The sequence below is a fragment of the Phlebotomus papatasi genome, chromosome 2, assembly GCF_024763615.1.
Source record: "Phlebotomus papatasi isolate M1 chromosome 2, Ppap_2.1, whole genome shotgun sequence".
Lineage (NCBI taxonomy): Eukaryota > Metazoa > Arthropoda > Insecta > Diptera > Psychodidae > Phlebotomus > Phlebotomus papatasi.
Window position 1 is genome coordinate 74,311,152 of NC_077223.1, and position 23,241 is coordinate 74,334,392.

Sequence of the window (23,241 nt, forward strand, 5' to 3'; positions counted from 1 at the left end):
TTTTCCAATAAATGTAACAATACTCATTGTTTTAAATTCTGTTTACATAGTAATTTTACATGCTCACACATCTCAGAAACATATCAGCGCGACAGTGAATAAATTATCTTAAATACTTAAAACAGAGTAAAATTAGCCATTGTAATTTCATCTCATAAAGAGTTTGCAGAACAAAAAGAAGGTAAAAAAACTAAAATATACCATATTCACATTCATGAGCGTATCGAAGTTGTGTTGTTCTTTTTTTATTTATTATAAAACCTCATGTCGCCCAAAGCGAAAAGCACCCACAAAATCAGTCACGGAGATTTGGTTTAGTCACAGAGAGTCTGGTTTGGAATCCGGCTACTGAGCCATGTCGCTGCCGCGGGTCTCGTACGGGAGCAGGAGACACGCCACGCTGGCACTGATTGCAAACACGCCATAAACACTCACGGCACTCCACACTGAGGTTTGCAAGAGAACCTGGAAGAAGAGTAAGAGGACGAGGGCGGGTCATTTGTTGATGTCTTCATGTAATGCAATAACTTTTAAATTATTGACATTTAAGCTGGGTTTCCTCCTTCTTCCTCCTCTAAAATACCTTCTAGATTGCATTATCTATGCCTTTAAAAAGAATAATTATTCCAAATGGTAAGTAATTGTTGCTCAACTCGCTTAACCCTCTAACGGTGTTTTCTTTAATATGCGAAAAAAAAGTTCTGAAACACTGCTTTCTAGGATAATTATGATCCAATAGAGTCGAAAAAACCATTAATTCTTCATTATTTCTTTTAGTTTAGGCGCTAGGTGAGAAAATATAAAAATTTTTTGAAACTCTTTTTGCTTCTAAAATTCACATTTTTAGTTTTTTCAAATTTTCTAAATAAAATATACAAAGTAGAATGACATAGGGTAAGTGTGCCAAATTCCGGCCAGCTTGCAATTTCGGCCACCTTTTTTGTTCCCCGAATTTCCATCAATTTTTCGTTTTTACATACTCTAGAGATTATACAATGCAAAAGAATAACAAAAAATGTAGCTTCGACAAACGAGATGACGTGAAAAAGATATTGGAAGAATTCTCAAAGGGCACGGAACTATAAGAATGAAGGTGGCCGAAATAGGGCATCAAAGCTATGTCTATATTTTTATTCATTTTAAAATGTATTAAGAATGATTTAAAAGTAAATAAAAACGGTAAACTCTTTACAAGGTTCCCAGCAACACTCTTTCAGAAGAAAGAATTAAAAAAAATCAATTTGTATTTAAAATATTACAGTTCAAACTTGAGACTTTGACGCTTGCATGCAACTATGCCGAAATTTGACACACTTACCCTATCTTTCAGTAAAAAATAAATTTATTTTAGGCAGATAACTTTAAATCGGTATTTTTATGGAAATTGGAAATGAGTTTTTTTGCACAAATATTTTTTGTTGCTTTTTCTCTGACCTGTCACACAAAACTGGGAATAGCAACAAAACGAAGAGTCAAAATGAGTTCATACTTTCAAGAGATGTTTATAAGACTATTACCGAGGACACTATAGCACTTTTAAATAAATAAAACCTTTATTGTCGCTGTAAATGTGATTTTTGTGAAGACCGCCTGGAGGCGGTCTTACCCGTTAGAGGGTTAACTCCCAAGACTTGTAGCTAAAATGGTAATTATTCTTAGCCGCTAATATAATAAAGTTTTAAAACCTCGTTAAATTTAAGTAGTAAAGAGTTATTTAAGAAAATAATTTATATATTTGCTTTTTGGCTCTACAATGTTACACAAAAATTCTTTTCATGCGCTCAAGTTCTTCTAAGAAGTAAAAGAAATAATATTGATGTTGAAACTCAGGATATGTTTTTTTTTTATTTATTTCATAAATGATAATGTCAGATAAAACATACGATTTATAAAGAAACTCATAGAGTGAAGTCTACACTTATGGATGGGTTACACTTATGGACAACTAGCAAAAGTCTTAAATTATTGCATTAGGGTAAGTGTGCCAAATTCCGGCCAGCTTGCAATTTCGGCCACCTTTTTTATTCCTCGAATATCCATGAACGTTTAGATTTTACGTAATCTAGAAATTATTCAATGCAAAAGAATAACAAAAAATGTAGCTTCGACAAACGAGATGACGTGAAAAAGATATTGGAAGAATTCTCAAAGGGCAAGGAACTATGAGAATGAAGGTGGCCGAAATAGGGCACCACAGCTATGTCTATATTTTTATTCATTTTAAAATGTATTAAGAGTGATTTTAGAGTATATCAAGACGGTAAACTCCTTACAAGGTTCCAAGCAATACTCCTTAAGAAGAAGGAATAAAAAAATCAATTTGTATTTAAAATATTACATTTCAAACTTGAGACTTCGACGCTTGCATGCAACTATGCCGAAATTTGGCACACTTACCCTAAATAGATTTCGAAAAATCAAAAAAAAAAATTGTTAATTATTTCATAAACTAATAATTTTATAACTTTTCGAAATGTATTTTACGTATACGAACTTAACTTTACTACCATTTTATCTTTATTTCAAAAAAGTTGAACAAAAAATGAGGATAATAGGGGAAAGTTTCCATGCTTGATACTGTAAAATGATGTCCAAAGTTTGTGATTTTTTTTTCTGATTAACACACAAACCAAAGCGATTCTTCCACTGTGACAGAAAAGTGTCTCACTTATTAGGTTCATAATCCACCCTCAAATAGTTCCTGGAAATCCTTAGATTTTCCTCAAGAAGAAAATGGAAATTCAGTAGCGATTTTTATATAAGTTGGGTCCGGGGCCTTCCTGTATAATAATTGATTCGACAATTCGGAGGCCCATTTTCACTGCAAAAAATTCACCGGATACAAAAAATTGCACATCAACATTTAGACGGAACTCTAATCTATCTGCTTAAATCGTTTATATGACTGGTTATTAGTTTTAAAATCACTTTCTATGTAATTTTTCTAAGCCATGTTTTTATGACATTAGGGCGCTAGCGAAAACCATTTTTTCACTTTGAGTCCATGAAAATGTCATTCTGCAACCTTAAAATTCAGGCAACAGGGTTGAAGATTATGTCAATTGTCGATAAAATTGGCGGATTGCAATATGTGTAATTATGAAATAATCACATCTAATGATATAGTTGCCACATTAAAATTATCATTCATGGACCCTTCTTCTATAGGATGGACTGGACACAAGTAGAATTTATGAATTTGTTACCACCCACAAAAACAGTGTCCACCAATTAAAAATATTTTTACATAAATATTAGTACTGATGAACCCTCTATGTGCCTATGATAGTAGTTTTCCTGTACAGCGACATTAATTAAGAAATACTTATGAAATATCATGTATCGAAATTACAGTTTTGGGCCTATTTTTGATTTTTGCTTCCTGAAACTAGGAAAAAAGAGCTAGGATCCTAATTTTTTTAGGAAATGTGAGGCTTAGCACCAGCCATTGAAATATATTGCGATGAGTCGTAACTATTGATTAACATAGGAAAAATATTGTTATTATCAAGCTTGGATCGTATCAAGCATGGTCACTTTCCCCTATAGCGCTTTAGTTTATTGCAGTTTTTTTTTCAGCCCCAACCTGTATATTCTTGATGGATTTCACACATGGCCCTTTTCCGTGTAAACAGACGGAATTCCCACGGGAATTCCCATGAGATTTTCCATTCCGGATGGGAATTCCGGATGGAAATTCCCATATTGAACTGTCAAATTTTTACCATTTGCTCTATGCGCCTCTGGTGGACTTCAAGCGCGACACAAAAATGCTCCGAAGATTTGAATTTCAAATTTTGTTTTTTCCGAATATAAATAACGGAATGTGTATTTAGAAGATATTTTACGTACTTTATTTTATTAAAGTGGCTTTATTATACCACGAGGATATTAGTAATATTATCTATTAATACATTTCATGGAAAATCTTTTAAAATTTCTCGAGAAATGATTAGAAACGTTGTTATAGCGTAAATATCTTGTCAAAAACCCCCAATTAAAGTGGATAAATCAACGACAGGCTTTGGATATCTTTGCTGATAGGACCTATTGATTAATTTTCGTTTAATTGTAGTGCTGATAATTTAAAATTTTATAAAGTGTTGGAAGAAAATGTATAAAATATCCCTGGGTGACCAAGCAGTCAATTCATTCGGAACAGAGATGTTTACAAAAATTAGTTAATTGTATAATAATTGAATACAAATTGTTTTAAAAAACAAGAAGACTGTAAAATATTTTAAAATTTTATTTCCAAAAAAAAGTAAATAATAAAAAATATTGAAGTAATATTTTATATCCGAAAAGGCGGTTTATTTGGTTTCTGGCTATAATTTTCATCAGTGAACTTCGATAGTTCTTACTATTCTTTGTATTTCCTTATCTACATTATTATATTCTTTACATTTTTTAATAATGGGATTTATTGAAAAAGATAAATTTTGAATCTGCCTTTCCAATCATTTAAACCTCTTCTGAAATGTTATTGATGAATATTTAATTTAATCCAGAAACACTAATCCTTTCAAAATTATTATAGTATTATTATTCGATTTCAAATTTGCTTTTAAAATCAATGTTTTGATCACTACAGGAGATTTTACATGTTTTTTCATATATTATTTGCTTAAAAACACTCCAAATTAAATTTTCGGAATTCTCCGGAAGCAAAAAGCTATCTCGAGCGAGATAGCTTTTTTCCATTTTAGAAAATTGAATATTTCACCCTCCAACGGAAAATTTCCATTTGAAATTCAAAATATTTCAAGACATTCGGGCAGTTTCGTGCACTTTTGCAGAGGGCGCTTGTATAGCAAATTTACCATTTGCTCGTGGGAATTCCCGTGGAAATTCCGTCTGTTTACACGGTTTCAGGAAATTTGAAGCATTGGACTAGCTACACGGTGCGACAAAATTTACCTTTTTGTGGGTGTCTTTGACGAGAGTGCCAAAACTTGTTAGAGGGTCATTTAAGGACCTCAAATCTGCAATCCGTTTGTCCGGGTCACCTCTAGATTTTTTTGAAAAAGCATTTTTAGTTTTTTGATGTTTTATAAAATTCAAAAATTCATATCTCCGGTTCTAATTATCCGGTGGTAGTCACATAAAGCTAAACTGACGCGGAATTTCATTCTCTATAACTCTTGTGAACATATCAAGCATCTACGATGAAAATGAAGTATATTTTTTAAAGATTTTTTGAAAAAGGGCACCTAAAATGGTGCATTTTTCTGTGTTTTTTCCATCTTCTATTAATTTTCCAACTTTAATAGAGCATTTAATATGTCAAATAACTATGCCTAAAAGTTAGAGAATTTAATATTCTTTCATATCTTTTTGGTTTAAATTTTCTATCCTAATTCGTTTATTCACAATAATTTATTGAAAATAAAATGCATTATTATAAAAATAAAATCTCTTATTATATATAATTATTTGGTATCTTTGTTTAACCTACTGATGAGCATTCTCTTTTGCACTCTCACTTACACATTTCACATAAAAAGAGGCGAAATGAAAAAAAGAGACGTATATAGAAATAAAGAGAGAAGAATAGTTTTCTGGCACTCATAACAGCTATTCTTCTCTCTCTATTTCTATATACGTCTCTTTTTTTCACTGCACCTCTTTTTATATGAAATGTGTAAGTGAGAGTGCAAAAGAGAATGCTCTTCAGTAGGTTAGACAAAGATACCAAATAATTATATATAATAAGAGATTTTATTTTTATAATAATGCATTTTATTTTCAATAAATTATTGTGAATAAACGAATTAGGATAGAAAATTTAAACCAAAAAGATATGAAAGAATATTAAATTCTCTAACTTTTAGGCATAGTTATTTGACATATAAAATGCTCTATTAAAGTGGGAAAATTAATAGAAGATGGAAAAAACACAGAAAAATGCACCATTTTAGGTGCCCTTTTTCAAAAAATCTTTAAAAAATATACTTCATTTTCATCGTAGATGCTTGATATGTTCACAAGAGTTATAGAGAATGAAATTACGCGTCAGTTTAGCTTTATGTGACTACCACCGGATAATTAGAACCGGAGATATGAATTTTTGAATTTTATAAAACATCAAAAAACTAAAAATGCTTTTTCAAAAAAATCTAGAGGTGACCCGGACAAACGGATTGCAGATTTGAGGTCCTTAAATGACCCTCTAACAAGTTTTGGCACTCTCGTCAAAGACACCCACAACGTGTCGCACAGTGCTATTAAAATATAATATTACTATGGGTTAAATTCATTAAAAACATATTGAAAAAAAATTAGTTGTTCGAAGATTGAGTCTTCCGAAGGTAGGACGTTTTCCCCTATATTAAAATATTTAAAAATTCTACGACAATTTATTTTAGGAAAATTATGCAAATTCTTTTTCAAGATTTTACTAATTTTACGAATGTTCAGTAGTTTCTGAGATGATCTTTATGTTTATGAAAAGCACTAGATTAATTGTCCTCTGTTTCTTAATTTAAAATAAATATTCAATTTGTTGGTGAGCATCATTGAATGTGCCAACAGAAATTAACTAAAATCAGATTTTTAAAATTTTATAAGAAATAATTTAAAATTAGAAACGCCCATAGGGGAAAGGCTCATAATTTTGTCCAGTTTCTTATTTTGGACACTTTGAGGATAAAATTGGACAATGTAAATAAATTGATTAAAATGATGGATTTTTATTCCAATGATGGATTTTTATTTGATGAATAATGAATTCTATCTAAATATTTGTTCTTTTTGGAAGACTTTAACACTAAATACGGTAAATTTTGAATATAATTTGAGTTGAAATTACTTTGTTGAAAATTCAGTGTGAGCAATTGCTTACGAGAAATATGACAGAACTTTGTGTTTACTTCAGTCTTATTTAGCTGTGGTGAAGTACTAACAATGTTTCTTAGCCTTTTTTGAGTGATATTATTGAATATTCATTGAATATTGTGTTGATTTACGTTAATGGTGATTTGTACATTTGACCTGAAGTGAGATTTGCCTTGTGAATTAGATTTTTCGTGTGAAAAGTGGGAAATTTTTTGAAACATTTACCAGTGAAGTGATACTCCTTATTTTGGACAGGTGTTTTTCTCACGAAATTTCGTGAAGTTTTAGCATTTGTGGTAACTAGGTTGGACAAATGCCTGGAGAAACAAAGGAGCATCATCTCTACGAAAGAGATGTAGCGAGAAATGCCTTGAAAGGCCCCCGGAAAGGCCAGGGAATGAGCGAATCCGCACGTACTTGGAGTACCGAAGTAAACTCACTTTAATGAATGATAATGAAAGTTTCCGGGCTTTTTGTGACATTGTACGTTTCTCTTACATGAATAGGAAGAAGACTTGGTAAGATTGGTTCATGAAATGAAGAACAATGGGCATCCTCTTGAGGCAGATTAGCTGTCCAAATTTACAGCCAAGTTGTCCAAATTAATAACCAAGTTGTCCAAAATAAGAGTCAAATTCACCTCTACATATCAATTAATTTTTAAACGTATTAAAACTGATTTTAGTAAAGATAAGACGATAAATAGCTTGCTAAGTTTCTAAACAACCCTTCTGAAAAGAGAGTAACAAAAAAAGTCAATTAGTATTGAAGATATCGCACTTCAAACTTGGAACATCGATGCTTATAAGCAGACTGGACAAAATTATGAGTCTTTACCCTATATTTTTTTGTTAAATATTGTCTATGAGATCATTCTAACTCACTTTTAGTACCTGAAAATAGTCTTTTTGCACGACATCATCAATAGTAACTTTAATTCTTTTCTGACCAATTTTACTGAAGTAATTTACTTGTATGAAAATGTTTTTTTTTTCTCTTCATTCCAATTCCACAAAGAACGAATTATTCTTTTCTGACGCCTCATTGAAAAGATGATTTATATCGTTACCATTAAATTCCCGACTTCCACATCTCCAGCCCAATTGTAATAATTTCTTACTCAGATCAACCACAAAAAATAAAGAATTGTAATTAATTACCTGAGCAACATATGGAGTAGCCATGGCTCCAAGCCTGGCTAGAGCTGAGCATCCGCCTACTCCAACAGATCTCAGAGCCGTGGGATAGACTTCTGGCGTGTAAACGTAAGCCGCCTGGAAGAGTCCTGCGATAACTCCACGTGCCAGAAAGAGGATCATCGTTAGAGCTATTCGACTGGAAGATTGAAAGTGTTTTAATTGGTGACTGTTTTGTAGGGAAATGCTGATAAAAAAGAGTCACTCACTCTTTTGTTGTTGTGAGGAGGAGGACACAGCCGCCGTAGAGGATGAATTGGAAAGCCATAGTTTTTTTCCTGCCCCATTTCTCCATTACGGCAATTGTTGCAAAGATTCCTGGAAACTCAGCCAGTGTCGTCCACAACAGGTCAAGGTAATCATCAGTAGAGAGTGGATGACAGTCTTCAATGTCACCTGCTACAACGGGTTTCCGATCGCCACTGAAGAGCTCTGTGGACATCAGAACAAGCCCATAGTAGCAGAAAGCACAGGACATCCAGATAAACCACAGCAGCAGCGTTGTTCGCCTCAGGGAAGTACTGAGCAGTGCTCGGACACTCCCACGTGGTGTTGCTGTTCCCTCCACTACCAACCTTCCCAGGAGCATGGGTTTCTTATTGTCCTGAGCAATTTGCTCCAGAGTAGCCAGAGCCTTATCATTCTGCCCACACGTAACATTGTATCGGGCCGATTCCGGCAACCAGGGCGTAATGACGGCAAAGACAAAGAGTGGTGCCGCCGACAGACCAAGAAGCCATCGCCAGCCCAATTGTGGTGCCACTACCAGAGCCAGAGTTACTTCGAAGCACGCTCCAAGTGCCCAGAAGCACTAAAATTTAAGCATCAATTAGGAATGTGAAAGTGTGCGCAAGAACGTTTTGAGACTTTTTTTTAAATATTCTTCACGGATGTTTCTTCTCAAGAAAGAGTAAAACGAGAATTTCATAAGAGTACACTTTTTATTGTTTTCATTAACTCGAAAAAATAGAGATAAAATTCAAATTGTATTACAAAAAAGTTAATTATTTTGCAATAATTGAACATTTTATGATTCATTCCCGAAACCATCTCATGAATGCGAAGAATTTCATTCATTTTTATAAATAAAATAAAAAACACAATTAAAAATATGGAATTTTAATCTCAATTGATGATTTTCTGGTGTAGTAACCTTTTACATCAATCGCTAATTTCTGCACATTTGCCTTTTTTTTTAAACCTTCAACTGCTTATAAAAAATGGTGTCACTTCCCTAATTAAACTTCCACCTATTGTTCACACCTTCGTAAATATTAGTTTCTTGTCTTGCAAAAGGGAGAAAGAAAAAAAAACTGAAGTATAACTTTCCAATAAATTCACTCAAGCAATTGCATAAGAACGGCCAAAACACGCTAATTGTTCAATAAAACTTATTCGGATGAATTCCTTCCGTTTGCAAAAACACGGCCGAGAATCTACTTTAATAGCCTTGTGATAGACTTGTTTTAACTCATGGCAGATGAGATTCTTAATGTGAACTAACTAAAAAAGACCTATTTAAATTCGTAATAAATTTATTGAATTTATTGATGCCTCAAGCGAAAATACTTGTTTACGAAAATTGAAGAATTAGCTGACTAGCAGGATCCCATTTGGCTGTTAATTCATGACCACGGTAATATGTGATATCCCTTCGAACGTTCATGCCTTCGAATAATGTGAATTTTCTTTTATTTTTCTTAAGAGATTAGGTTAGGTGTGCCAAATTTCGGCATACACTGAGAGAAATCCGAAAAAGTTAAAATAACATTCCGGAAATGTTTATTTTACTCTGCAGTATTGATCCGAAATCGGTGTAAATATTATGCTTTTCAGGTGTATTATGGGTTAAAATTACCCTTTTTCATGTTAATTTAACACTTAAAAAGGTGTAAAATTAACATTAAAGATTTTGATATATTTTTACACCTAAAAAGTGTTAAAGTTACGAGGAAAAAAAGTTAATCACACCCTCTTTTTTTTCAGTGTAGTTGCATGCAAGCGCCCTGTCAAGTTTGAAATGTAATTTTTTTATTACAAATTGATTTTTTTTATTCCTTATTCTTAAGGAGTATTGCCAGGAACCTTGTAGACAGTTTACCGTCTTTATTTGCTCTAAACTCATTCTTAATACATTTTAAAATTAATAAAAATGTAGACATAGCCTTGTTGGCCTATTTGAGCCACTTTCATTCTCATAGTTCCTTGTCCTTCGGGAATTCTCCCAAAGCCTTTTTCACGTCATCTCGTTTGTCGAAGATACATTTTTTGTTATTTTTTGCATTGTATAATCTCTAGAGTATGTAAAAACTAAAAATTCATGAAAATTTGAGGAAGACAAAAGGTGGCCGGAATTGCAAGCTGGCCGGAATTTGGCACACTTACCCTAACACATTTCTATTAAATATTAGTTAGCTTATTATCAAATATTGATAATTATGTGATAGTTATGTGTAAGTCTCTTCGAAAAAATAAAAGAAATTCACATTATTTGAAATCGTGTACGTTTGAAATGAGTGTACTTTCCCCTATCCGGAAAGAATTTTTATTTACTTTATTCCTGCAGCGATGTGGGAAAAGTAGTTTAATAGAGATGGAAAAACATTAATTGAATGAAGGATTTGCATGATGCGTATGGATAGGGGACTCTCCGGTAATGGATATCAAATCATTTCTCAAAGAAAAACACTCCAAGACACAGTCCCATCTTGCCCAGACTTTCGATCCTGGATATGGACGGAAATTTGTGACTCCATTTCTAAAGCACTGGAGGTATAGGAAACCTACCCCCCCCCCCTGATATGGACCTTCTTCAGTGGTCGACTAAACTATGTTTTTGTACTTTCTGAGGATCTTTGTTTTGTGTAGGGAGTGTGAGGTTGGAGAATATCATCGATATCATCACTTTCAAGTTAGAAGTTCGTAAGGTTTTTTAGAAAATAATTTTTATTTGTTTTTTTTTTTTTGGATTTTAAATTTACTGTTCAGGTGGTAAAACATTTTCTGCCTCTTTTCACACTTTACGGAACGTTATGCAGAGTTTGTACCCGAAATGACACTAGGAAAACTTGACAAAGCGTCGATTTTGATAATATTTTTCTTCACACCCTTTTCTGATTTGACTTTTAGATGACAAATTCTTTTCTTAAATAGTTACACTATATAAATGTTGTTTGAAATTATTTTAAATGAGAAGAATTTAATTTGTTTTATAGTGTCTCTTGGTGTTTGCTTTAATAGATTTTTTTAGTGCTCGAACTCAAAGAGAGATCAGTTATATAATCGATTTTTTTTTCAACTTTTGACACTGCTAGAGGCCAAACAGAAAGAGATATCATATTCCGGACTTCGACGACTCCCTATAACTCAGCATTATCTATAAGACACCCTTCTTCCTTTTTCCCTCCACGCCTCTCCTTCCCTTCCAAAAGCATGTTTTTTTTGGTTAATTTCGAAAACAGCACCTACGATTTCTTTCATTTTCGAATATGTTTTAGAGGTAGTCAATACGAATATTTTATCCTTGAACACCAATGCTCGAAAAACATTTGGAAATTGAATTTTCGAACATCAAAGTTTAACTACTTCGGAGGGCCTATATTTCAACCGTTTTGCTTAATTTTGGATTTTTGTGAAAGACCTTGAAACTTTCAACCCGGCTGTATTGGAATTAATCGGTCATGAGTCGGTATAATACTCGTAATTAATTGTATCTTCATCAGCATTCATAAATAGTGTGTTATTAAGCAATATTTTCGGGAAAATTGGGAGTAAGAATTAGATTAAAAAAAAGAAAATGAGCCAACAGATTTTAAAAAGTTACTACAATGGATTTCTATCTAAAAAGGAATGTCCTTTAACTCGAAATGGATTATTTTTAATAAATCCCTCGAATTTAGACTCAAGAAATTTCGGTACGGGTCAATAGCATTTTTTTTGGATGTGTAGATGTTAATAGAGGAAGATAGAGGTTTGGTTTGGGGTGTTTTCGGACACCCCCCCCTAAAAGTCAATTCAAGGAACTAAAATATGATATTACTTCCCCTCATTCGTCGTCTTCTTTTCCTGCAACATATTTTTCAGGACATATCAGACTGTAATAAAATGTATTGTCAACAAAATATCTTTGAAGGACAATACATTTAACCTTGAAAAGGATTGGAGTAGTATTTCAAGGTTGTTAGCATGTATGAACGAACAGATAAATTCCAAAAGTAAAACATATACAAAAGTACACTCATTCAACACGATTTTGGAATATCCTAAAAATCGCATTTCTGGAGGAGTGGAAAAGGTTGCAGGGTAAAGTAATATCATTATTTTGTTTCCCTACGTCGACTTATAGGGGGTCTGAATAACATTCTTACCCGCTAACTCTTGCCATTTAGAGTCTTCAGTCAAAAAATACATTTACCTTTCTTACTTTGCCCGTAGAGAATAAACAATAATTTATCGAATTTTAGAACTAACACCAACAACTTCATTGGGTCCAAATTAGGGGGTATACGAAATTTCATTAACCCTTTAAGGCCGATATAGACACGGGTGTGTGTCCCAAAAAGTTTTAATCCTACGCTCTTCTAAAGTTATGTTTTACTCTAAAGAAGTTATAAAAAGTTATTTTTTCTTACCCACACATTTTGACCTTTTCATCCTTAAATGGTTAAGAAATTTGATTTCAACTTTGAGGACTTTTTTTTGTAAGATTTCGAGACCTTCGATAGCTGGATTATAAGTGTCCAGTCTGAAAAATCTGTGTTACTCTTTTGCAAAAAAAAAAATGTTTTAAATTAAAAGGTCAAAAAAGTAAAAATTTCAAAGTATATTAATGTACTTTTAGAAATAGAGAAGAATTATGCAAATATTAACGTTAAACAATTTATTTTTACAAAATTGAATCTTTGATACAATAACCTAAAATATTGCTCAGATTGAATTGGTCCCCTGTAATTTTCAAAGAGCGATAGGGGAAGTGCTTCTAATTTTGGACAGTCTGCATATAAGCATCGATATCCTAAGTTTGAAGTGCCATATTTTCAATACTAATTGACTTTTCTTGTTACTCTCTTTTCAGAAGGATTGTTTAGAAACTTGGCAAGCTATTTATCATCTCATTTTTACTAAAATTAGTTTTAATACGTTTAAAAATGAATTGATATGTAGAGGTGAATTTGACTCTTATTTTGGACAACTTGGTTATTAATTTTTACAACTTGTCTGTAAATTTGGACAGATAATCCGCCTCAACAGGATGCCCATTGTTCTTCATTTTATGAACCAATCTTACCAAGTCCTCTTCCTGGTCATGTAAGGGAAACGTGGAATGTCACAAGAAGCCCACAAACTTTCCATATCATTCATTAAAGTGAGTTGATTTCGGTACTCCAAGTACGTGCGGATTCGCTCATTCCTTTACCTTTCCGGGAGCCTTTCAAGGCATTTCTCGCTACATCTCTTTCGTAGAGATGATGCTCCTTTGTTTCTCCAGGCATTTGTCCAACCTAGTCATCACAAAAGCTAAAACTTCACGAAATTTCGTGAGAAAAACACCTGTCCAAAATAAGAGTCATCACCTCACTGGTGAATGTCTTAAAAAATTTCCCATTTTTCACACGAAAAATCTAATTCACAAGGCAAATCTCACTTCAGGTCAAATGTACAAATCATCAGTAACGTGAATCAACACAATATTCAATGAATATTCAATAATATCACTCAAAAACAGCGAACAAACTTTGTTAGTACTTCACCAAAACTAAATAAGACTGAAGTAAGCCACGAAGTTCTGTCATATTTCTCGTAAGCAATTGCTCACACTGAATTTTCAACAAAGCAATTTCAACTCAAATCATATTCAAATTTTAACGTATTTAGTGTTAAAATATTCCAAAAAGAACAAATATTTAGATAGAATTCATTATTCATCAAATATTGGAATAAAAATCCATCATTTTAATCAATTTATTTTTAGTGTCCAATGTTATCCTCAAAGTGTCCAAAATAAGAAACTGGACAAAATTAGAAGCATTTCCCCTATATTTTTTGTTTTAGAAAAAAAGCTTAATAATTCAATCAGTTTTCCTGCTCATTTACTTCACGTTTGAAAATCGAAAATATATGATGATTTCCAGGTTTGAATCCCCTTAGGAATTTTTCTGGCGTTAAGATGTACGGATTGCATCCAGTGAGCTTCATTGCACTTGATTCCTCGAGGAATAGGACTGACAACCTCATCCCGTATAAGAAAAAATAGTAATGCATGTCTAGAAATCTCCTTGCGGAAATGCCTAGCCCTTCATGGAATGTTGTGCCAGCATATTATTATTATATTATAAAGACTTTTCCAGTGTTTTGATAAAGTTATTATACATAAAAAAAATTTAAAAAATATCTCTATAGTGAAAACAAATCGCAAATAGGGCTATAAATTTCAAGACCTTTCAACTAAATCCAATCTTGACCAAATCGGTTGAGAAATAAGCCATTCTGGAAGATATTTAACTTTAACTTTGAAAAAATAAAAATGGCGGACTTTTCTGCTATATAAAGTACGCTTGTGCATGAAATATCTATCTAGATTAGTTTTTTTAAATTTAAAAACTTTAAAAAATCATTTGAAAATGATTTAAATTACTTTCCCATTTTCAAAAGTCTTAGTGCAACTAATATCAATTAATTATTTTGAAATTTTATCAAGAATGTGACCGTGGTTTTCCAGGGAGGTTGTGATTGTTTCTAAGAGTCGTTGAATTTTTCAAGATCTTTCAAGTAAGTCGTTAGTTGGCAATTAAATTATGTCAATTAGAGCGGAGTTATTATCATTTTAATATTTTTTTTTACATTCTATAGAATAGTATTAAGAGTTACATCAAGGTATTTGAATTCATTTTGGTAACTTAAGTTAAAGTTTTCATAATAAATTTTCCACAAAATGCGCACAAACACAGCGGAAAATGAAAACGCTCATAAATTGTTGCTTTTATCTTGAAGAAATCAACTTTAGCAAATGAGTGCATAATTAGACTAAGAGTCCGATAACATCGATAGCTATTGCGTAAATTGTTCATGCAATTGGAGTGAAAATTGTCTCTTGGAGTTTTGAAAAGGAACATTAAACATTTAATGAGATACTCACATCGAGGAGAACAACACACTTGGCGCGCTGTTTGGTGGGCAGGAACTCAGCATAGAGTGTCACAGATTGTGGAACACATCCAATGGCGAATCCCACTAGACCCCTAAGCAGCAGAAGCCAGCCGAAGCTGGGAGCAACAGCCGATAGAAGACCATAGAGGAAGAGCAACACTCCACAGAGTGTCAGGGCTGGCTTCCGTCCATAGCGATCACTGAGTTGCCCCCAAAATGTCGAACTCAGCATCATGCCCAGGAAGACGATTGTGGTAGTGAGGGCTTGCTGATACCTCGTAACTCCCCAGTCACAGTGCAGTGCTGGTCCGAGGACACTGAGGATTGTCATTTCCATGGAATCTGCCATCCAGCAGAGACCCACGCATAGAGACAATTTCACCTGAAACCAGCCAAAGCGAGTGCGTTCACAGCCTGAGTTACGGTGAAGGTATCTGATGAGGAAAACAAAGAGAGAGATCTTGTGAGATTCTTTTGCTTCAGATAGCATCTCTCTGATGGATAAAAACAAAACTTCCTCATGAGAAACTTCACGAAACGCTTCTTTGAGCGTGGAAATGAATTTTCGATGGGCGGCAAATGATTTTACTGAAGATCACTTGAAGATCATTTAGTATTTCACAGTCAATGACTTCTTAGAGATAAGACTCTGCTCTCTATATTTTACAAGTAAAGATTACTCAAGCTTTCAAAATCACATTCCTACCAAATTTGCAATACTCAAAGAAATCGCATTGTTTAATAAATGAAAACAACACAAAAGCCAAAGATCATATTGTATTGTGAAATTGGCACAAAAAAAAATAATCTTTAAAAATTCAATCAAATCAAATTGAATAATGGCAAGTCCATATTGAGCCAAATTAATGATATTGGCGTATTTGTGAACAAGAAACCAATATGGGAAGTCTACATTGATCAGTATTCAACGAGCATTTGAGCCATACACAAAAGATATTGAAATTAGTGACACAAAAAGATCAAATATGATGAGAATTTATTATTATATTCAATTTGCAAACTTTCATTCGGAAAATATATTTGAAAATACTCTTATAATTTAGGTCAAAATATAAATAAATTATTATAAAAACAGAAAGTAATTATTTATTTTTGATGATGCTTGCACTACTTTAGTACTAACTCAAGCAAATAAATTATTATTGTAAATAAATTGCACAATCTTGGTAATAAAAAAAAACTATTTTATGAATAAACCATTTGAAGATCATTAATTTTCATTAATTTCTGTAAAAAAAATGATAGTGATCTTTTTCATAACAGAACCTAAAGATATTATTTTCTTACTATTACTTTTAATTAGCATAGAATTTCTAGTTCAGTTAAAAATTTTACTACCATAAAAGACAAGAAAATGGAGAAGAGATTAAGAATGTTAGAAGATATTGAAAATGTTCAATAAATACTATTTTGGTCAGTAAATAACCTTAAATAACGCAATACCAAAATGATCAAAATCGGCTGATTGAGATAGACAATCGCGTCCCTAACGTCTTTCTGCTAAACTTGTGATATTCATGAAAGTGTACCATAAGTGTACCAAAATTTCGATCAGCTTGCAATTTCGGCCACTTCTTAAGTTCCTCAAATTTCCATGAATTTTTAGTTTTTGCACACTCTAAAGATTATACAATGCAAAAAAGTAAAAAAATGTCTCTTCTACAAACGAGATGATGTGAAAAATACTTTAGAAGAATTCCGAAACGGCAAGGAACTATGAGAATCAAGGTGGCCGAAATATTACCCAAAGCCATGTCTATATTTTTTAAAAGATATTGAGAATGATTATTGAGAAAATACAGACGATAAACTATATACAAGGTCCCAAGCAATACTCCTTAAAAAGAATTAACAAAAAAATCAATTTGTATTAAAAATATTACATTTCAAATTTAAGAATTTGGCGCTTGCATGCAACTATGTCGAAATTTCGTACAGTTACCCTATATTTCTTGAAGCTTTCTTTTCAAACATAATTTGTTTAAAAGTACTTGTTTAAAAGAATATACAAAAAATACATAGTTTTATATGGAAGATGTAAAACTAATTTTTTAAAAGTGTTTTTATAGATAAATTAAGTTGTTTCAACATTTTAAATTGCTATAAGCTCATTGTAATAAATAAACTTAAACTATCCTGAGAAATTATTTACCATTATTTGCCAATTTTTAGCGATGCTGCTCTAAAAAAATACATTGCATTAATTGTTTAGCGGTCCATCTCATGGGACAAAGGGGACAAAGCATAGCGCTCACGTGTATAAGCATTTCACACTTCGTAATTCTTTTTTATGTTTACCACTCTACAACCGACTTGAATTGATTCATGGATTACCACAAAACTTATCCAATATGTTTATATTGCATCTCTCGTCTAACTTTTATAACTTTTTTTTGTATAAATTTAATTTATAATAATCTATCAAAAAATTTAATTTTATTATAATTTCATTTCTTCTGGGGAAGCAGTTCGTTTGGGGGGAAGTTACTCTTTTATACTAAAGATTTCGTTGCTGTAAATGTGTATTCCTTCCGAATAAATTCATCAAAATTTTCTCTGCTGCACCAACGACTCCTTCATATTATCATAGACGGATGGTAGAAAATTTTACTCATACATACAAGTCGCCGATAGGTATGTCGAAGCCCAACGGCTTTTGCCGATTGCCCGCTCGACGCGTCGATGATATAAGAGAGACGAGAGAAATGATGAGAAAGGAGAAGAACGATGTTTTTTCGTTCTGTTTAAAAAGATTTATGTTTCAGTTGGGGTAAGTGGGACATCCTGGAATGTGGGGCAGCTTTGAAATTGTGATTTTTTTCCTATGTTGGAATGGAACTGAGCCTTCATGCTGCAATGACCGCCTAGAACCGTACTTCTTCTATATGAAATATTGTATTTTTTGAGTTGGAGGATATATTAGAAAAATATTACTAATGTAATTTCTCTATTCTTTTTTCCTGTTCTATCATATTTCCATATTTCAGATGAATATCAATCTTTGCATAATCTTTTGGAATCACTGATCTACTAGAGATCAAATTAATTCATAAATCATAAAAGTATTTGAAAAGCAGAATATCGGTACTTAACCGATTCATTACCGAAATGTTCACCAGGACCAGCTCTAAAACATATCCAAAAATCATTGAAAAAGCTTGAGCCAATTTTGATCTTGGTAATATGAAGGAGTCGTTGGCTGCACAAAGCAAACACTCTTCTCCAAATGTGGATGTTCTGAAAATGGATCTATCCTATGGACGCAATTAATCAGCCCTTAGAGTCTGAACTTATAAGCGATGAAATACTCCCGTACTTTCCGAATATCCTAATTTCCAGTAAAATTTAAGTCCAAATAAGGGCGGAACATTCTCATACATTTTCCGTACAAAGCCACAGTATATATATTTTCTGAAGTGATTTTTTTTAGTTTGGATTTAAAACCAAATTAGTGTGTAAAGCTTTTAAATTCAATGAACATTCTCTGTATCTGTGGCTATCATTTCGCATTATATTTACTTTCTTAGAATCTAAGACTTAGAAAGAAGAAGGAAACTAAGCAAATATATAATTTATGAATAAAAATGCTTCATCTGTTAAGTAGCCATCCTAGGATCAAATAGATAAATATTGAAAATATTCTTTTAACTAATTTTATCTAATTTTATCTTTATTTTATTTTATCTAATTTTATCTTTTTTAACTATAATGTGAATTTTCTTTTACTTGGCCTAAGTGACTTACACATTTCTATTAAATATTGAATAGCTTATTATCAATTTTTGATAATTATAGTAAGGTGGGGTAATTGGATCGTTTTCCGAAGAGTGCTACTTAAACGCTTGTTTTGGGATTGATGAAATTCTTTTCTACTTCTTCTAAATCCATAGAATTATTCACTGTTTCATTCAGAAACCTAATATAAAAAAAATATAAACAATATTAAAAACAAATTATAAAATAATGATAATACTGAAATAAGTCAGCATGCACTAACTGGGTCGCCTTTTCGCTAATTCACTTTTAATTAAACCTTTGAATTTAAAATACTTTTTTTCACAAGGATATAAAGGATATATTATATGTAATAAAAATATTATTTTAAGTGGATTAGTCATAAACGATCCAGATAGCGAAGCGCCTAGATTAGCACACTTGACTATATGTGTAAGTCTCTAAGGAAAATAAAAGAAAATGGATATTATTCGAAGGCATGAACGTTCGAATTCGAAGGGAGAGTTCTTTCCCCTATATGGCCAAAACTTAAAAAATAAATCTGTGTGTGAACGTGTGAACGAAAAACTGGACATTTCTTGCAATCTTTCTAATTTATTTAATAAAAAAAAAATTATCTGTCCTTTAAATATGAATCCTTATTTGCCATCACTTTTGTGATATAGTCAGTATGCAGTGAAATGGAACCATTTCCTACCTCACGTAATCTTGCTTAATTCTATATCTAATGAATAGAATAACCATTATCGAAGCATTGTAAATATAAAATGGAAAACTTAAAGGTATTTAATTATGCGTTCAGTTCATGCTACACAGCAGTATACGAATTCCGGTCAAAATCCTGAAAGTCAAAATACCGAAACCTAAAATTCCGAAAAGGTCAAAATCCTGAACGCCAAAATCGAAATCCCGAATAGTCTAAAACCCAAAAGGGTCTAAATCTTGAAATCCAAAATCCCGAATAACCAAAACCTCGAAACACCAAAACGCCAACGTTTTTGGCTTTTTGGGATTTTGGCTTTTCGGGATTTCGACCCATTCGGGATTTTATTCCTCCAGGATTTTGGCCGGCATCGCATTAAATACATGTATTACTAGGCAAAAAATTCAGAATAACAACAAAAGTTCCATAGGGAAAATAGGGCATCTTTGAAATTGGATTTTTTCTCCTTATTAGCTGAGATTCTTTACAATCTCGGCTTTTGTGATCACAGGTGAAATGCAACCTCATCAGATCGCGCCCAAATTTTGGATTTACACGTTTTGACACTCATAGATCACGAAAAATAAATGGATAAAATAGTTCGAGCAAATTTTATCCATTTCGGTGGCCGAAAACCGTTTGCTCGACGCGATTCTTTACTCCCAAAATCCAATTCACAATCGAATTTTCACGCATTTCGAGTTGCATGCACCTCGAGTTGCACGCATTCCTAGGTCACCTGTAAAGAATCTCAGCTACCATAAGCTTATCTGGGCTTATCACTTTCCATTTTTAAATGGAATTGAGCCTTCTCATTATGTAATTCAGATTCACAATTGGTTTGTTGAGCTTAATTATATCATAATACAAACCAGTTTCATGTAAAAATAGGACAATAAATCCAATTTCAAAGATGCCCCACTTCCCTTATGTAATCTTTTCCAAAAGTGTATAAGTCAATATCTATCACCGTTTTCTCATTATTTATCTCCATTGTACTCCCACACCCAACACGTGCCTTCTTGTCAAAGCTGATACTCGTCCCTTATTATGTTTGTTTCTATTACGCTCTCAGCAACGAGTACCTCACACAAACTAATGAAATTGTAAGGTAAAGTACCCTATGTCGACCACTTAAGGATAGATTTTAAATTCATTATAGCACTTAAAATTTAGTTAATCATTAAAATAAATAGGGAAACTCACTTTTATGAATTCATTCAGAAGTAGAACAACATTCAAGTGAAAAAAGCTTCACTTGGTATGATTCGTCGACCGGTCGAATTGAGGAACATTATATTTGAAATGCACTTTCAAATTTAATACATAAAATTAATCTTTAACTTCGGCATGGAACTAAAATTTTTGCACGGTAATAAAAATAAAATCCTCAACATGCGATTAGACTCAAAATTTGAAATATCAAGTAATCTGTAAGGATAATAATTGAAATAATTCCTTAAGAAAAAAGTCAAGAATATCAAAAAGTATGCCATAATTTGATGAAAAATTGCGAATTTTTATTTAAGAAATAATTTAACACTCCATCTTTTTATGATTTTTCAGTGTTTTATGGTCAATTTCAATGATATTTTCATACTGATTTGAATTAATTATGAAATAATTGACCCTATGATGTTAAATCATTCGCTAAATATTATTGTAAATGTAAATAAATTGAATAAATATTTCCACCGGTTGACTTGAGGAGCCCAGGTGGTGGAGTCTTTACCTTAATTTATCAAGAAAAATCAGAATGTAACAAACAAGTTAAGGCATACAAATATATGACTAAGGATTCTTAAGTTTCTATACCGTTTACTCAATGAGAATAGAAGTGATTAGCCGGCGGCGGCCGCAACCAAGCGTTAATTGGAGAGAAAGAAATTAAATGAATTGAATTATCAGGTCGGACGCGAACCGAAAAATTAAACTTAATTACATTAAGAACTAAGAACCATTTATATTTCGATTTGAGAAGTTTCAAGGGGCATTCTGGATGAAATGTTGATTTCAATTGTATAGTTAATGATTTTTAATTAACTTTCATTTATTATTACAAACCTTGTAAACTATCACAAATATTAGAGTAGCAATTTATGTAGGTAATAAGTATGACAAGAATTAGCCATCTAAGAACGTTGTATACTAAAGGTCCTTAGAATGAAGACTTCTTAATCTCATACCAGAATGTTAAGAAGTTCTGTCATTGTCTCGTTTGAGTTAATGTTTATGCTCTTATAAATCTTCAAGTGATTTTTAAGATGTTAATTGTGGATTAAAAGTAGCTGATGATCCTATACTGATGAAGTAATGAATACTGATAAGTACTGTAATGAATACTGAGTACTGATAAGTAATGAATTGAAAGGATGTACTCACCATCTGGCACGACGCTCACGGAGGCCATCTCGAACTCCTGTGTTGTGGTGGGTGGTGGAGGTGCCTGATGGTGATTGTGATTGACGATCGGTGTTGTATGACCTGCAATGGCCACATTAACTGTGGCCACATTAGCTCCCTGCATTTCCTCATATCCTCTCGTAGTTCCCGGTCGTCGAACTCCCATAGTTCTTCACTTTGCTCTCTGAGCTCTTTTCTCTCTTGGTCTCTCACTTCTTCACCGCCCAACTCCCAAGACGAGATTCTGGGACGCACACAAGCAATGGGTAAATTGAGGTAGAGTCACAGTTATTCATCGAATAATTGGTGATCGCGCGCAAACCCCACAAGAAATGCTATATTGCGCGCAAAAATGGTTAACCGTATTTCTTTCACACTACCGTGAGCCCGCCAAGATGAAGCACACTTCTTCAGCCTTCCAAAACACCAAATGATCAATCAATTAATTAATTAACACCCGTCTTGACATCCCATATTGTCCCGCACTGAGATGAATTTTCAATTGCGATCTTGTTGTCGCTTACAGCAATTTGGGATTCACCTCACACACCCACGAAATCACTAATTTTTTTTTTTCGGAGCTCACACTGAGACATTCAGAGGGAGTGCTAGTCTCTTCAAGAATATGATGTAAGGTCTTTTTTTTTCTCCACAATTGTGAATTATATTTCTTCTTTCGCAAAAAAAAAGAGACACTGGCAACAGTGAAGCAATTGTTGCAACAAAAGCAAAATATTTATTCACTGTCCTCGACGATATAACACTGAAGTCTCTCAATTGGAATTATTTCCATCCAACATCTAACTCACTCTTCTACACATTACAATTTTTTTTTATTGTGATTCTTCTCAAAACCTATTCTCACAACTTTTATCTATTCTTATTTATCCCCAATGCGACTCTCTATTCTTCTTGTCCCACAAAAATACACAATTCCCATTCCAGAGACATTCTCAGCACACTCTGTAACACTATAAACCACCTATATCATCGACAGACTTTTCGATGCTTCCAGCTGAAGAAGCAGATTTCAACTACTTGGCCAAGAAGTGAAAAATCTATCTCACGGAACAGTGGAACACTGTGTGAGTTAACGGGTCTCTCTCACTCTCCAAGACTCCAAGTCAATTGCTATTAGACTGATCCCCACCTTCAACATTTATAACTTCTTTTACCGCACCAGGTAAGTCATCATGACTC

General features: G+C 32.9%; 1 protein-coding gene across 1 annotated transcript in view; it reads right to left on the bottom strand.

Annotated features, from left to right (window-relative positions):
• The window catches only part of LOC129804332 (synaptic vesicle 2-related protein), a 25,876-nt gene continuing 2,635 nt past the window's right edge, over positions 1–23,241 (bottom strand). The window contains 6 exon segments of the mRNA XM_055851543.1: positions 1–465; positions 7,998–8,172; positions 8,243–8,844; positions 15,169–15,578; positions 15,581–15,613; positions 22,021–22,285. Coding sequence (XP_055707518.1) covers positions 346–465; positions 7,998–8,172; positions 8,243–8,844; positions 15,169–15,578; positions 15,581–15,613; positions 22,021–22,207 — 1,527 coding nt within the window. The 5' untranslated portion in view covers positions 22,208–22,285 and the 3' untranslated portion in view covers positions 1–345.